The 16,253-nt window shown below is 50.2% G+C and overlaps 1 protein-coding gene across 4 annotated transcripts in view; it reads left to right on the plus strand.

Annotated features, from left to right (window-relative positions):
- ME3 (malic enzyme 3) overlaps nucleotides 1–16,253 on the plus strand; it is a 180,206-nt gene that overhangs the window by 80,558 nt on the left and 83,395 nt on the right. For all 4 annotated transcript variants that reach the window (XM_057750048.1, XM_057750051.1, XM_057750049.1 and 1 more), the window contains one exon: nucleotides 1,845–1,994. In XM_057750048.1, the coding sequence (XP_057606031.1) occupies nucleotides 1,845–1,994 (150 nt within the window). The remainder of the gene's footprint in view (nucleotides 1–1,844; nucleotides 1,995–16,253) is intronic.

Below are 16,253 nucleotides of genomic sequence, written 5' to 3' on the forward strand. Positions count from 1 at the left end.
TTCCTGTGCACCCCAATGCCATCCGTCACTTCTGCGCGGTAGTGGGTGGGGAAGCCTGTGCCGCCTCCGCTCTGCCCCTGCTCCCGCGGCGCTCACCGCTGCGGTCAGCGCTTACACGCGCTCCAAGGCTGTGCTGCAGCCCAAGCCACACGTTCTCTCCCTCTTGTTTATCCCACGCAGATTGGGGCCAGCCTCGTCACCCTGCAGAGCAAACCAGAAAGTACACAATGATTCCAGCTCACAATATTAGACACGCCCTGACTTTGAACACTCTGAACTTCTCTTTTTTGTTAAATTTGCAAAGAAGAATTGAAGTCCAAAGTGAAATCCTCTTTCCTAAAGATATTAAGCCCTAAAAAAAAAAATCCTTCCCTTTCCAGTTCTTTGCAGCTCACGTACATGCCTGGAAGGACGTGCCAGGCTTGGGGGGCAGGGGTTGTGCCTGACCCCAGGAGCTCTAGGGGGCTGGCTCCTGAGGCTCGCTCTGGTGCCTCCGCTGACCCACTCTTTCCCGGAGTCCCTCATTCCAGCAGGTGTCTAAGGGGAACTGCTAAAGAGGTGCCCCAGCTTATGGGTAAGGGTGGTGGTGTGCTGGTAAATGTTTAAGAACTGGTTCTGGGGCCGGGGGTGGGAGGGTTTAGAGCATTCGCCGGTTTCCATGGTGTAAATCCTCCCACCATGGCCAATTTTAACTTACCAACTTGACATCACTGAATGCGGAGTTGAGAAGAGATGTGTACCAATGGCTACTGAGTAAAGGAGTCCTTACGCTGGTGCTGAGCTGAGATCCTGGCTATTCTAAGCATAAACCCCCCCTTCCTAACAGTGCCTTCTGAAACACAGTTTTTAGTCCTGGACCAGTGCCTTTCATGAGGAAGAAGAGGCTGAGGCCCCAAGAAGTCACAAAACTTCCTCACAGTCACACAGCTAGTGAACAGCAGAGCTGGGATTCACACCCAGGACCCTGACGCCATGCCCAGGGATCCTTCCCCTGTCAGAGCATCTCTATCGCCACTCCATGCCAGGGCCTCACATGCCTTCATTAGCTCTCCCAAACTGTTGTCCAGAAAGTCTGTGATCGCAGCAGTCACGTACACCTCATTGAGAAGTTCAGTCCCTAGGTTTTTGCTCCCAGATTTTTTTTTTTGCTTTTTTAGGAGTGTGAATGAAAGTCTCTTTTCCTGACTTAGTGATTTCAGGCTTCAGGAACTAGGTAAGAGAGAGATATTTTTTGGAACATGCTTCCTGAGATCGCTAGGTACTCAACCACTTGTGAACTCTGCTTGTGTTGGGAACCAGCCCTGTGTGGTAGAAAAGGCCACTTTGTACATCACTGGTCCGCCCAGTATTTTCCTTGACCCTACCCAGCCCCAGAATGCTGTTATTCTGTTGTCATTCATTAATGTCCACATAATAATAATAACATTACTAACCATCTTGCCCCATGGTTGAGAGCACAGGTTTTGGAGTCAGATTGTTTAGGTTCAAATCCCTTGGGTGAATTATTTCACTTCTCTGTGCCTTGCTCTCCTTGTCTCTGAAATAGCCAGAATTATGGTACCCACCTTCCAAGTCATTAGGAGGCATGTTCCCCATGTCAAATGAGTTAATAAAAATATTTAGAATAGCACCTACCCTGTGCATGATAATAAGAACCATAAGGCAGGTACTATTCTCCACATTTCACACATGATGAGACCCATGCTCAGAGGAGATGGTGACGTGCCTGTGAAGGTGCAATTGTACGTAGCTGGTGGGAGCCCTTGGTCTTTGCATCAAGGGCCTTCCGTGCTGCTCCAGGTGGTGCTCGTGTGATCAGTTTGGTTCTTGTCTCCCCTCCCAAGGTACATCATTCTTATGACGCTCCAAGACCGGAACGAGAAGCTCTTCTACCGAGTGCTGACGTCAGACGTGGAGACATTCATGCCCATCGTGTACACACCAACCGTGGGGCTGGCCTGTCAGCACTACGGGCTGACCTTCCGCAGGCCCCGGTGAGTGGTCCTGGGGCGAGGGCTCGGTGGGGACTGTCTCGGGGGGGGGGGGGAGCAATCCTCCCGCTGGCCCTGCTTGTTGGGACTCTGGAGACGTTTCCTGGTCGGGGCAGCGGCCCAAGGAGATGTTTGATGTTAAGCCCTTGCTCAGGGAAATGACCCCATGTGCAGAGAAATGAGCTGAGAGAGTATCTAGCTAGATTTCAGAGCTTCTCCACCTGCGAATAACAAATGCCCACCATGTTGTTCAGAGTTGGGCTGAGAGGTGTTTCAGATTGTTTTTCTCTCCTTATCTGCCTACCACCTCCCTCCCTCTCCCTCTCCAAATCCTGCCTTTCTGGTCATCTCCAAAGTGCCGACAGCTCTCCTGCCAATTCGGGCCAATGAATTAATGGAGTGTTGGATACCAGAGACTGAATTCTTTTTTTTTTTTAAATAAATTTATTTATTTTTTTATTGGCTGTGTTGGGTCTTTTTTGCTGTGCACGGGCTTTCTTTTTCGTTGCGGTGAGTGGGGGCTACTCTTCGTTGTGGTGCACGGGCTCCTCATTGCCGTGGCTTCTTTTGTTGCGGAGTATGGGCTCCAGGCGCATGGGCTTCTGTAGTTGCAGCACATGGGTGCAACAGTTGTGGCTCACGGGCTCTAAAGCGCAGGCTCAGTAGCTGTGGCGCACGGGCTTAGTTGCTCCGCGCCATGTGGGATCTTCCTGGAGCAGGGATCGAACCCGTGTCCCCTGTGTTGGCAGGTGGACTCTCAACCACTGCGCCACCTAGGAAGCCCGAGACTGAATTCTTTTGTTGATTCAAAGAACCAGTATTCCTTCATTTGGGCGTGACTCAGATTCCACTCAAAATGTCCCTTTATTCAGCAAAAATTTGGCACTGCATTTTCTTTCAGAGCCAAAGAATTTGGGGGCAATTTTCTAAAGAGGTCACCTGTTTTTTATCAGGTGAATTCAGCACATATATTTTTTAAAAATTAAAAGAAAAAATGGGAGTATTTTTACAAAGTCCTCAGTGCAAGGTAATTATCAACACATAGTTCCAGCCCTGATGATTAAAGAGCTCCTGGATTTATTATATGTCACGGAACGTTGTTTCAGTCTGTGTTAGAATACGTACATTTGCAACATACTGTGCACAGATGTGTGATTTATGTTTACGTAGAATGTATAAATCTGTGTTTATAAATCATGCGCTAGGTGGGGAACATGTAATCATGGATCTAGAGCATCTTTTGTTAATTTGGAAAAACGGTCTTCCGGTTCTGAAGCCAGCATTTGGGAGGAGCGCTGCAGGCCGAGCCCGGGGATCCCCCAGGGTTACCCTTGGCAGAGGACAGTGTGTCACACCTCGTCTGGGCGGGGGTGTCCAGCTGTTGCAGCAGACCCGTCCTCGTCACCCAGGGCAGCCGTGCTTCTGCCTTCCTGGGGGCGTGGGAGTGGGGGTGGGGTACACTGGGCAGTGCTCCGAGGCCCCCAAGCAGTTCTGGTCTTCAGCCTGCCTCCGTCAACAGCAGAGAGACTCCTGGTCCCTTATTCTCATCCCTGAAACCAATACTGGCAGAGAACATTGGAGCTGATGGTATATTTCTGAAGGATGCTGGACCCTGTTTACCTCCCAGTTCCTACTCAGAGATGGTCCTTGCAGATCCTCCCTTCTGCACACTGCATGTCATGTCATTTCCTTCCTCTGAGGCTGTCAGCAGCCCCTTGGGGCTTCAAGAAACAAGTCCAGCACTTTGACAAAGCTAAGCCTGCCACAGCTCTGATCGTCCTCAAAAATCCCATGTTCTGGCCACCCTGCTCTAGTCTCCTTGCCCAAGTACTCCTGGCATTCTCTGTGTGCCTTTGCATGTGTGGTCCCCGCTGCCTCAGACTCCTGCATTCTCTCCTTTCCTCGTTCTCTACCCATCAAAATTCAGGTTATCCTGCACGCCCCCTCCCAAGAGTCGTCTTCTCTGTGCAGCCCTCCCTGATCCGCCCCAAGGTGAACTGATCTCTCCCTTCTCAGCCTCCCCCGCAATGCATTACACATATATCTATTCCACAGTTTTATTTTTGCTGCTTTATGTTTTTAATTACTCACACGTCAGCCTATTCTACTGGAAAACAAATTTCTGGGGGGGGGGCAGGAAACACATCAAGTCCATTTGACGAGCAGATGACCCTCAGATAGGAAAGTAGCATTGCGTAATGAGTGAGGAAAAAAGAGCTAGGTCTTTGCAGTCAGCCCTGTGGTTTAGTCTCCTTGACCTTGGGCAAGTTTTTTAATCTCCCTCAGGCTTAAAATCCATATTTATCAAACGGAGGTAATAATGCTACTCACCTCAAGTAATCATTGTGAAGGTAAAATGTGATAGTGTGGTCAGGCACCTGGCATAAACGTTAGGGTCTGTTTCCTTCAGTAACTACTGCAGGAGGAAGGAAGGACTGATAATGTAGGGTTATACTATAGCCTGCATTTTTAAATTTTTGCAAAGAAAATTGCATCATCGAACATGTAATGAACTAACATGTAACTACAGATGCCATTTGGCTCTTCCAGACTCATTGTTTCTTGAAGAGGTCCTCTAACCCTTAAGGCATGGCTGAGTGCCGCCACCGGGTTGCAGCTGAGATCATATGGAGAAACATGGCCATCCACTCCCACCTCCCACTCCCAGGCTGTGTGGGAGCCCTTCCCCACAGGCTCTGTGGACTAGATGGTGAATTACGTTGTTGGCGTCAGAGAAACTCGTATCAGGCTGGTGATGGTAGAGTTTGCCTCCAGGGTTCACTGCAGAATCCAGGAAAGACGAAGACTGAATCCGAGTTAATGAGCAATTCTGGAGCAGTTACTGGATGCTGGGCATCATGTTACAAAGGGTGACATTACCCCCCAAGAACAGAGTGTGCTTCCTGACCGCAAGCAATAATAAGTTGAATACAAGAAAAGTTAAAAGGCAATAAGAGATTTAATAGGGACAAAGGATTACAGGAGCACAAGGGAGAGGAAATTTTGTTTTCCCTGAGGGCAGCAGGAATGCTTCACAGAAGAGATGACATTTGAGCTGGTCCTCGAAGGCTGAATAGGAATTCCACGGGTGGAGAAGGCGGGAAGGCCATTCTAGGAAAGGGCTTGGTTTTATTGGCGTTGTAGACAGCTGGGCAGTCGGTTGCCTTGGGTATCTCCCCGTCTCCTTGGCCTGGCAAGGAGGACAAGGGGAGGGAAGCTAGGCCTTGACATCCATTGGCTTATAATGAGTTCTCCCAAGGTCCTAGAAGGTTAGTTTGGAAAAAGCGTCATTCATTTCGCAGATGAGGAAACTGAGGTGGCCAGAGGAAAGGAACTTGTCTGAGATCACAACTGATGAGCAGTTGGTGAGTTCAGAATTCTGACTGTGGGAATCAGGGAAAGCCACACCAAGGAGATGACATTTGAGCTGGGTCGTGAAAGATGAATGCAAAGAATCGAGACAAAAAGTCTTTGTCTACAGTGACCTAAGCACATCCACCTCCCCCAGGGGAGCGCTAGAATGTAAGACCTTGGGACCTCATGGTGGGTGAAGCAGGAGACTAGAGGGGTTGGGTAGGAGAATTGACCGGTGGTTCTACCCAATACTTGGTCTCCTCCCCACCACCCAAGGGGGTTGGATTCGTGGGGAGCTGTTTCGCACTCAGGAGTGGGCCTCACTGGTGGTCCTCCAATGGGTCAGGGATGGAGATGGCCATGGCAGCAGGGTGGGGGTCCACGGCGGGGGGCAACAGGGCCCTGCCAACCACTTGCGCCAAGACAGTCAGGTCAGCCCTGAGTGGGTGCAGAGAGGGTGCTGCAAAAGCTGGACACGTGGCATGGAAAAACAGATGCGTGGTGGTGCGGGCAGGAGACCTGCAGTTGAATGAGAACCAGGAGAAAAGCATCATAATAACAGCTTGCTAAAGGCCAGGTGCTTCCTAAATCTTTGCACAGATCACCTCGCTTCATGACCACAGCACCCCCACCCCACCCCCAGGAGACAGTACTATTATCATCCTATTCGTAGGTGGGAAAACCGAGGCACAGAGAAAGCTTGCCCAGGGTCACGTGTGCTCATAACCAGCAGGGCCAGCACCCAAACCCTCGCAGCCGGAGCCGGCGAGTGGGCAGGTAGCCTCCGCACCATGCTGCTCGCTGTAGTCTGGGGCTGTGCGCGTTTGCTGGGCATTCGGGATGGGGCGCCCCTGCAGCTCCTGGGATCTGACTGTCCCGGGGTCTGAGGCGCGGGTCGCTGTATACCGTTTCCAGAGCCTCCCCTGGCAGGGCACGATCTCCACGGCCCGGGCCGCGGCTGGGTGGGGCTGAGGCAGGCACGGGCAGGCTGCAGCGTCTGCTTGGGTTCGTCCCTCACGCTCTTGGTACAGACTCCCCCCCTCTTCAGGTGATTACCCAGTTAAGTTATCCGACGTGGGACATTCTGAGCTGTTGCTCCAGGTGTCCATTTGGCTGCTTTCCAGGTGCTGACTCCGTACCTGCCTTGCTTCGAAGGGGAAGGAGCGTTTGGGCTCCACCCCAGCCCGGAGCGTCACCTGAGCCCGGCGGGGAATGGCTCTGTGAATTAGCGACAAAAGGGAGGACGGCCTCAAGGCCAAGACGGAGGGGGCCAGCTCCTTCTCAGTTTCTGAAATGATGAACATTCCTGTCTGGTTCTTGGCAACAAAGGAATCCTCTCGGAAAGGCCCTCCCCCCAGCCCCAAAGCTAATCGGAGCCAGCTTAGGATAAAATTGACCCTCGGGCACCCCTGGCGCTCTGCAGCGCCTCACCGCGCTGAGGGAGATGCCAGGACACCTGGGCGTCCTTGGGCAGATGAGACACAAAGGTTCTGGGCTCTGTGGAGCCCCCTCTGCCCCTTCCTGCCTCTCGCCGGCCCACCCTCTGCCTGTGCCTCCATGCGCCATGCGTCCTGGCTAGCCTGGCTTGAATGAAGGCCCCCAAGGTCATGACTGTGTGACTCAGAAGAGTGAAAGCCAGAGGAGAGGCCAGACAAGAGGAACACAGCCCAACCACGGAGCAGATGTGGAGAGGAAGCCAGTACGGTGTGGTTTGCTGTCCAGTGTGAGGGAATATTCTCCCTTCAGGAGGCCGCCTTCTGTGGACCAGCCCAGCCCGCACCCTCCTGGTCCTCTCGAGCTCCAGGCTGTGTGCACACACACACCTGTGGACCTAACACTTCCCGGCCCCCATGTGGGGTCCCACCTATGTGGGTAAGGAGGGCTAGCTTGCAGGGAATGAAAGGAGGATGGCCTTTGAAGCCAGGCAGACTTGACCTTGAATCCCAGTTCAAAAAGATGACTTTTGACAATTAACTTAGCACCCCCTCGGCCTCCTCATATGTAAAATGGGAATGATGCCCGTTCACAGGGCTGCTTGTGAGGGCTGGGTGAGATGCCACACGTACATGGCCCTCGAAAGTGCTCGGCAGCTGTGATCCACCCCACGCACCCTCCCCCAGGGTCTGTCATCTGACGCAGTCACCCCACCCAGGAGTCTCAACTGCAGACGACTGAGAGCATCTCAGGCCTCTGAAATGCCACCCACCCTGACCTGAGTGATCTGCACTTGAGCTTAGCTAGCAAATCCATCGGCAGGTACTTGTGCAGAAGTAGGGGGGTGTGATGAGTTAGAAAGGTGAGGGTAGGAAGCGGGTATCTGTGGCAGATACCTGAGGATAGATTTGTATTTGGACAAAGCCAGCAGCCCTGGCCCTGGGCTGGGCTCTTGTCTCTCTTATCTGCAGAAAGATGGGCTTCTGCGCACAGGCCGGTAGCAGGTACACAGGATATTAACAGCTACCATCGATTGAATTTTACAAGGCTCCTCGGGAGCCCAGGTTAGGTATTTCATGTTCTACTTGATCTCGGAGCCCTACAACAACCCCACAAGGTGCTTGTTACTTTACCCAGATGAAAACTAAGACTAACTTGTCTAAGACATCACAGCTGACCCAGAGCCAATTCCCTGTATTTTTCCTGCATTCATAGTCCAGCTTCTGTGGCCCTGGTAAACAGGATGCCTCACAAACAAACACTTGTATTCTTGAGGGACACACACACACACACCTGGAGGATACCATGGTGGTCAGAGCACCGGGCTGGAGTCCAGAGGGAATGGGTCAGCTCCCCCAGGAACAAGTGTGTCTGGCTGCTCCCCATCCCCGAGCCTGGACCACAGGAACTGTCCAGTTCGTGGGGCTGTTGTGAAGGTCAAAGGAGCTAAAAGTGTGTGAATGTGCTTTATCAATTATAAAGCTCCTCACAAGCTTGAAGGGGTTTTACTTTTTCATCTCTTCTTCTCCCTCCCCAACCCGCATAAGAGGGTGTGGTTAAAGCTCACAGTCACTCCCTTGGGGTTTCCTGCCTTCCCACTCTCAATGCCTGATGAGCCCTCGCCCCATTTTTCTTTTTTTTACACTGGGACCTTTTCATCTTCAGCCACCTCCACCCACCCACCCACACGCACACACCCCCCTACACACCAGTCCGCTTCCTAAATGCCTATGGAAGCCATTTTTTAGCTGCACACAAGACTGATGTTGCCGACACCTTGACCAAAGCCACTCTGGAAAATAGAGACAACCTTATCTCAGCAAAAGTCAGAAGACTGCTGCTACGCAGGACACAGTCTTTGAGCACATTGCAGTCTGGACTCCAACCCAGCTGTCAGTTCATGAGAAACACACACACACACACACACACACACACACACACACACACACACAGCATAATTGGGAGGCAGGCAGAATGCAGAGATCAGCCTCATCAGACCAGCGGCCTCCTCCCCATCCTCAGGGCACTAAAGTGCTGATTCCTTGGCCAGAGCCTGCCCCACGTCCAGTTATGCCCAGGTTCCTCTGCCAGACTGTTCCAGCTGTGCCGCTGGAAAGTATCCCTAGTGCAGAGCAAGCGCAGGTCTGCAACTGGGTCTGCTTCACTTCCCATCGGGCCCTTGTAGTCCCCCAGCCTTGGTGTTGTGAGCAGAGCACGGGGTTAGGAGTCAGGAGACTGGGGTTCTGGCCCTTGCCACCCTCTTTCTGGCCATGACTCCTCAGGCAAGTCAGTTAGCTCCTTCGGCTCCAGTGAAGGTGGTGGAGTTGGATCACATGGTTTCTGTGGTCACTTTCAGCTCTAACTATGTAGGATCTAGTAACCCAAACTCTATAACCAAGTTGGAAGTGGGATCTTCAAGTGAGCCATGGTCACATTATGGAGCTGAGCTGAAGTTTCTCCACCTGTAAAATTAAAAGATCAAGTGAGAGCAGTATTTCTCAGTGGCAGCTGTGACTGAAAGCATCTGCAGAGCTTTACATCAGAGTCCCAGAGGTGGGGCCCAGGCAGCTTTATTTTTCAAAAGCTCCGCAGGGATTCTTATGAGGAATTGCTGAACAGGGTGATCTCTGAGGTTCCTTCCAGCTTGGACCTTCTGTGACTTGTCAGGAGTTGGTAAACTGCAGCCTGTATCTTCCAGGCCACCCCAGTCAGCAATGTATTGAAGATTAGCGTCATGAAAATGTAACAGAAACTTTATCTCCAGCTCAATCCTCAGCAACCAAATTGTTGAACCCCACTGCCAAGTTCCCTTATGTCTCATTCACAGTTAGTGGTGGGGAGAAGTAATCTCACATGTGTTTTCCTCCCCCTCCCCCCAATGTCCTCCTGAAGCCTCTATCATTGCACAGAAGTCACCCATGTCCCAACCTGCAATTCATCCTATGTCAGTAGTTGAGTAGACAGGAAAAAGCATCAGACCAAAGGTGACCAATCATTTGGGTGAGGATGTGACCAGGGCAGCCTGGCTCAAAAGATGAACTAGGCCAATTGGAGTCCTTTCTAGGAATTCGAACTGACAAATGGGAAAAGTTATATGGAGAGAATTTTCCAGTTAGGAAGGGAAATTGGGGCAAAAAGGATGCTATTGTTTAGATTTTAGAGGCAGGTCATGGTAGGCTAAAGGCAAATGCCAGCTGTGATGGAGCAGAAAAAAAAAGAATAGGAAGGAACAGATCTGTGGAGAGAGAACAGGGCAGGTGGGAAAGAATGAGGGAAAAACAGGAAGACAGTCCCCAGAACTGCCTCAGTTCACAATCACTTTCCACTCCAGTTCCTGTTCACAGATTTGCAATGAGCTCTGTTCCTCCAGAGGTAACTTAGTTGAGCCTCTGCTTTAGGTCACAGGAAGAGCCAGGCTGAAAAAGAGCTGTGAGATTAGATGGATCTGATTCGTGTCCTGATCCGCTTGTTAATTGGGTAGATGGTGCTAACAAATTAAAGTAGGGTGTCTCAAACTTTAGGGTGCACTAAAAGCACCTGGAGGGCTTGTGAAAAACTCAGAGTTGACTTAGCCACCAAGTTACCGGCGCTGCTGGTGCTGCTGGTGCAGGGACCACACTTTGAAAACCACTGGATTAAAGGCTGGTGAAAAGTCACTCACTGGGCTTCCCTGGTGGTACAGTGGTTAAGAATCTGCTTGCCAATGCAGGGACACGGGTTCAAGCCCTGGTCTGAGAAGATCCCACATGCCGCGGAGCAACTAAGCATGTGTGCCACAACTACTGAGCCTGAGCACCTAGAGCCCACGCTCTGCAACAAGAGAAGCCACTGCAAGTGAGAAGTCCACGCACCACAACAAAGAGTAGCCCCTGCTCACCGCAACTAGAGAAAGCCTGCACGCAGCAACAAAGACCCAACACAGCCAATAAAATTAATTAATTAATTATTTTAAAAAGTCACTCATTGAGAAATGAGTCAAGACCATCCGAGGGAAGCAGCAGAAGTAGATATTTCCAGGCCCTACTGTGCATTAGCAGAAAAAGCTAGAAGTCCTGAGATGGAGGTGCTGGTCCCAGTTTTAGCAATAAACCCCTTCCCCTTTCTAGGCCTCAATTTCCTCATCTATAAAGAAGAGCATTTTATTAGGGGATCTAGGGGCCTCCCTCCAACCCTGATAGTCTGTAATTTTTGAGCAGATTAGAGCCCTGTGGCTATAAATTTGCCTCTAAGGTTCCTGGCATTTAAGAGAGAAAAATGCAAAAGTAGATGAAACACGTAGCTTTCACTTTCTGATAAGAAAAAGCTTGCAGGCTTATCTGCAGAAGTGTCATTTTGCTGAGAGATCTGACTCACATGTGGGCATCTTCCCAGACAGACCAGCTGGGCAGTCCAGGGTCTGTCCTGGACTGTTTGGTGCCAGGGCTTGGCAATTGATGCTGGAATAGATCTGAGGATGGGGGCACAGGGAGTCCTTCCAGAGCGTGAAGTTGTTCAGCTATAATTTGACGGGAATGTCAATTGGAATAAGTTAAATTTTATCTCGATTCCACCTCGCTGAAACACTTTGGGGCAGAGAGATGGAGAGAAGGATCTTTCTTTCTTTTTAATTTTTGTTTTTTTAGTAAAGACTGTATTTTTTAAGCGCAGTGTTAGGTTCACAGCAGCATTGAAAAAAAGGCACAGAGACTTCTCAGACACCCCCTACCCTGACACACGCATAGCCTCCCCGCAACCAACATCCCCCAGCAGAGGGATACGTTTGTCGCAACTGATGAACCAGAGTCCACAGTTTACGTACGGGTTCACTCTTGATGTTGTACATGCTATGGGTTTGGATAAATGCTTAATAAAGTATCATACAGAGTGTATTCACTGCCCTAAAAATCCTGTGCTCTGCCTATTCATCTCTCCCTCCCCCATCCCACTCCTGGAAACCACTGAGGATCATTTATTTTTGTGTCTGAATTACATGGGCTTCAATCGCTGAGGGAAGTGGCTTCTTTTTTAGCGGACGTTTGAAGATCTACATGCTGCCTTTAGCATTCAGAAGGAGCCGCTTGCTGTGTGAGGAGGACAGCGGACACCCCTCCGCCATCCATGAGTCTGGGTGCAGGGGGCCGAGAGTGAAGGTGGAAAAGGTTGAGCAGCCCCACACGGATGCAAAGATTTTACTTTTCTGTTCAAGCTGGAAGCAGATGAGCTTTATTAACTAGAACAGGATGTTCTGAGTTCAACTTCCTTTAGCTGAAGGCAGATTTCCCTGACAATTTAAACAAACTGATTTTTGTTTATTTTTTATCTGACTCTGTCCTTTTCCTCCTTTGTCCCTGGCAGTCCCAACCATGGTGATCAAAAGAATAGGTGTGGGAGAATTTCCTTACTGAGAAGGAAATCCGTACATACAGTCAGGAGTTGAGTAGACCTTTCCTCAAATAACCTTGATCTCTCATTAATCTGTAAAATGCACTAAAGCTTATGTTTGCTCACAGAAGCAGACTCACAGATACAGAGAACAAACTGGTGGTTACCATTAGGGAAAAAGAAGGAGGAAGGGGTGAGCTAGGGGTATAGGATTAAGAGATATGAACTACTATGTATAAAATAGATAAGCAAGGATATATTGTACAGCACAGAGAAATATAGCCATTATTTTTTTAAATATTTATTTATTTATTTGTCTGCATCAGGTCTTAGTTGTGGCACGTTGCAGTTCACGGGCTTCTCTCTAGTTGTGGTGTGAGGGTTTTCTCTTCTCTAGATGAGGCGCGGGCTCAGTAGTTGTGGCACATGGGCTCAGTTGCCCCACGGCATGTGGGATCTTAGTCCTCAGACCAGGGATCCAACCCACGTCCTCTGCACTGCAGGATGGATTCTTTACCACTGGACCACCAGGGAAGTGCCTGTAGCCATTATTTTTAATAACTTTAAATGAAGTATAATCGATAAAAATATTGTATCACTAGGTTATATACCTGAAACTAATGTAATATTGTAAATCAACTATACTTCAATAAAAATAAAAGCTTGTGTTTGCTCAAAGTAAGTTTAGTCCCAAAAGAGCAGCTTCTTAAGAGATGCTGCAAATAGTGCAAATGCTTTGAAAGGTTCTAGACTAGAGAAAGAGGAAAAAATCATTGTTGTAGAATTTCTTGAAGAAAAGTGAGGGCTGTCTTGCCAGAAGAGAACCCCACCACCAACTGGCCAACCCCCAGAATCCAGTGTTATATTCATGCCCTTGCACCCACAGGAATCCCCCAAATTTCTCATGTGCCCTGGATGGATAACACTGAAAACTTTGTCTATAAACTAGTTTCTTAGAGAGTAATCTTAAACCCACATTCCCCTAGACCATAGGGATTGGGACTTTAGAAGGAGAGGTTTTATGTGAATGGGAAGAGGGATGGGAAGGAATAGATTAGGAAGATTGTGTCTAGGGTGTTGGAGATGGAAACAAGGCTTCATCAGGCAGGGTGCCCCACGGTGGCATCAGCATTGTCCAGGGAGGGGAGCAAGTGAAAAGCTAGAAGGACAAAATGTAAAATGAGTGGCAGAAGATGGACTTCTCCAACTTCACACAGTTTCTCATATGAGCTCCTCTCCGGCACCACAGGCTTCAGGGGAGAAATTAACTGTGTTCTGTTCTGCCCTTTGTCTCCGAAGTTGGCAAGCATAGTACCTGTTAGGCCCCTACCAGAGGGAGCAGCGGAAGACTGTCTTCTGATTAGATTCCATTCAACGAGCACTGATTAAGCACTGTCTTTCTGGTCGGCCACCATAAGTACATGGAAGATCCAAATGGAATAAGATAGTTTTATTCATGGCCCCTGACCGTCAGGAGTTTACAGCCCACCTGAGAGGTGAGGAGACGCTCTAAGGTGATAGAAGCCAGTTAGTGAAGTGCGGTCTGGATTGTCTTGTTTATTTTGAAGGTATGGAGGTAATTTGTTATGGTAAGAAATCCCTCCACTGAATTGTTGGTTCTTGATCTAAACCTCGAGAACAAGGTTTTGATTCACGGTGGGAAGGTGCCCCAGCAGTCCCTGACATACAAAGATTTACTGGGTGAGTTCCAAGCAGGAGGGATTGTGTAAGCAAGACATGTGGCCCGAAGAAGCAAGAATCACAGACTCTCAGGACTGGGAATGTAGGACACGTCTTCCTTCTTAACAGAAACCCCAGGTGTCTTTCCAGTTCTTTCTTCCCCCAAATGGCCGTGCGCTTTGACAAGTCTTGGCCTTCCCAACACTGAGCAGTGGGTCCTAATTAATCCCAGCCAGTCATAGGGAAGTTCCCTTGCCAGTGACATTTCTGGCCAAAGAGCTGTGAGGGCAATCTGCCTAAGGGCTTCAGGAAAGGTTTTCTCATCACAGGAGAGCTCCTTTTTTCCTGGATATCCTCATGTCTGCCTGGGAACTATGACAATCATAACCTACAGTCGCGAGGAAAACAGCACAGGGACGGAGCCTGTAACGCCGAGGATGGTCACGGAGGGAGCCTGCATCCTTGGTGACATTTTGCCAGCAAATAAACACATCCTGAGTCGCCTTCTCCTGGACTTCTTGTTACGTGAAATAAATTTCCTCTTTCCGGCCAGTTGAGTCAGTTTTCTGTTGCCTACAGCTGAAAGCAGTGCCCCTTCCTGATGGGATGCTTGAATCACTTCTGTCCTGTAATAATGGGTCACATTGATTTGTTCAGAGCTTCCAATGCACCAGGCACTCTCCTGGGTGCTTGATTCCGGCCCACGGCATCTCTTTCAGTGTTGTGATGTTAGGCCCATTTTCATGAAGAGGAAACTGAGGCACTAAGATTTAAATAACCTGAAAACAGTTGCACATCTAGTACCCAGTCAAGCCGCAATTCGAACCCAGGCTCCAAAGTGCACACCCTTGGCTACTGCCCATCGTGTTTTTCTGAGCCTCTTCTCCCTGTGATGGAGCTTCTCCAGGATGGAGGACTCACCACCCCCGTGTGGGCAGCATGTGAGGAGATGGCTCCATCAGGTGGGTGGGGAGCCCCGCCGACGTGAGGCCACGTGAGGTCTTGGGATTGTGCTCTTCGGGGACCACGGCACACTTCTTGGCGGGGGGGCTACACCAAAAGCGTTTTTCAAGGAGGTTAGTCCCCGGAGGACTGAAGAGGAGAGGCCACAGGGCACTGCCTGTTAGCTGAAGGACGAGGAGACAAGAGCCTGACAGGGTCTGAGATGCAGAAATGAAGGGTGAAAACGCAGGACGCCAAGAAAGAGGAACCTGCAGGACGTGGAGACTAGTGGGCTGTGAAGGTGAAAGAGAGGAAAAGAAATGTCCGATGTGAACTGTGTCGTGGTGCAGTGACAGGTGTGGAAAGTTGAGCTTGGGCTCCAGAACTGGAACAGTGAGCTGGACCAGAACAGCAGCTGCCCCTGCCTTCTGTTGAGGGGTCAGAACCATGATGGTCACATGACCTTTATTCTTTGGATCTCACAACAGCCCTAAGAAATCAGAATGTGCTATTGTCCCCATGTCGCAGAGGCGAGGTTCAGAGGTGATGGGAGACTTGCCTGGAGCCGAAGGGTTAGTAGGTGGCAGGATTCAAACCTGAGTCTGTCCTGTTGCAGGGCCTCTCCCTCCTTCCACATCGGAACTCCCTCCTGTCCTGCGTGGCTCAGCACTTCTGAGTCACGTGTCCCACACATACGCCCTCCTCAAAATGACAGCTAAGCAAACACGCTCCTTAGACTGAATGAAATTAGCAACAGGGATCTGCAGGAGCCTGTGTGCATCCGTCTCGGCTGGAGTCCCCTGCGGGGAGATGGGGTGACGTGGGGCCGTGTCAGGGTGCCCGGTCTGAGGGCCTCGGGAAGACAGCCGGAGTTTGCACCTTGGCGAGATCTTCATGCCCGCACAGGCAGAGCCTTTTTGGAACACAGCGAGGACATGCCAAGCACTTCATGGGTTCTGCTCCCGTGATGTGTCCTTGAGCTGGTATCGAGACATTCAATGGCCCCACATGTATGCCCACCCCCCACACAGCCAACACAGATGCTACGTGTGTGCCCCGGCAGCCCACTTCCCAGAACTCCCAGACAGCTCCCCGCTCCGGGTTCCACGACAGGCTGAGACGCTTGCCTCCTGAGAGAACTTTAAAAAGAGTCACATCTCTCCAGGAGGTCTTAGGTGAGGCCCTGTCTGTAAAGAGATGGAACAGATTAGCTCTTAAGAGACCCCTGAGCTCAGCATTGCTGTAGCTTTGTCTCTCTTTGCAGCCTACGGTGACAGGATCATGGAGCTCAAACCAAGGCCAAGAGGGGACATGGCACCCTCACCACCAGGGTCACAAGTCAGTGGAAGCAGTAGGACTAGAACTTAGGTCTCCTGCCTCTCTACTCCCTCACTACTGTGCAGAGGGATAGGTAGGTGCTCCCCCACCATTTGAATCAAGCTTAATTCATAATTATGACTTATATCTACACAGCACTTTGAAGTTTGAGGG

This window comes from Hippopotamus amphibius, chromosome 9 (assembly GCF_030028045.1).
Source record: "Hippopotamus amphibius kiboko isolate mHipAmp2 chromosome 9, mHipAmp2.hap2, whole genome shotgun sequence".
NCBI classification, from domain to species: domain Eukaryota; kingdom Metazoa; phylum Chordata; class Mammalia; order Artiodactyla; family Hippopotamidae; genus Hippopotamus; species Hippopotamus amphibius.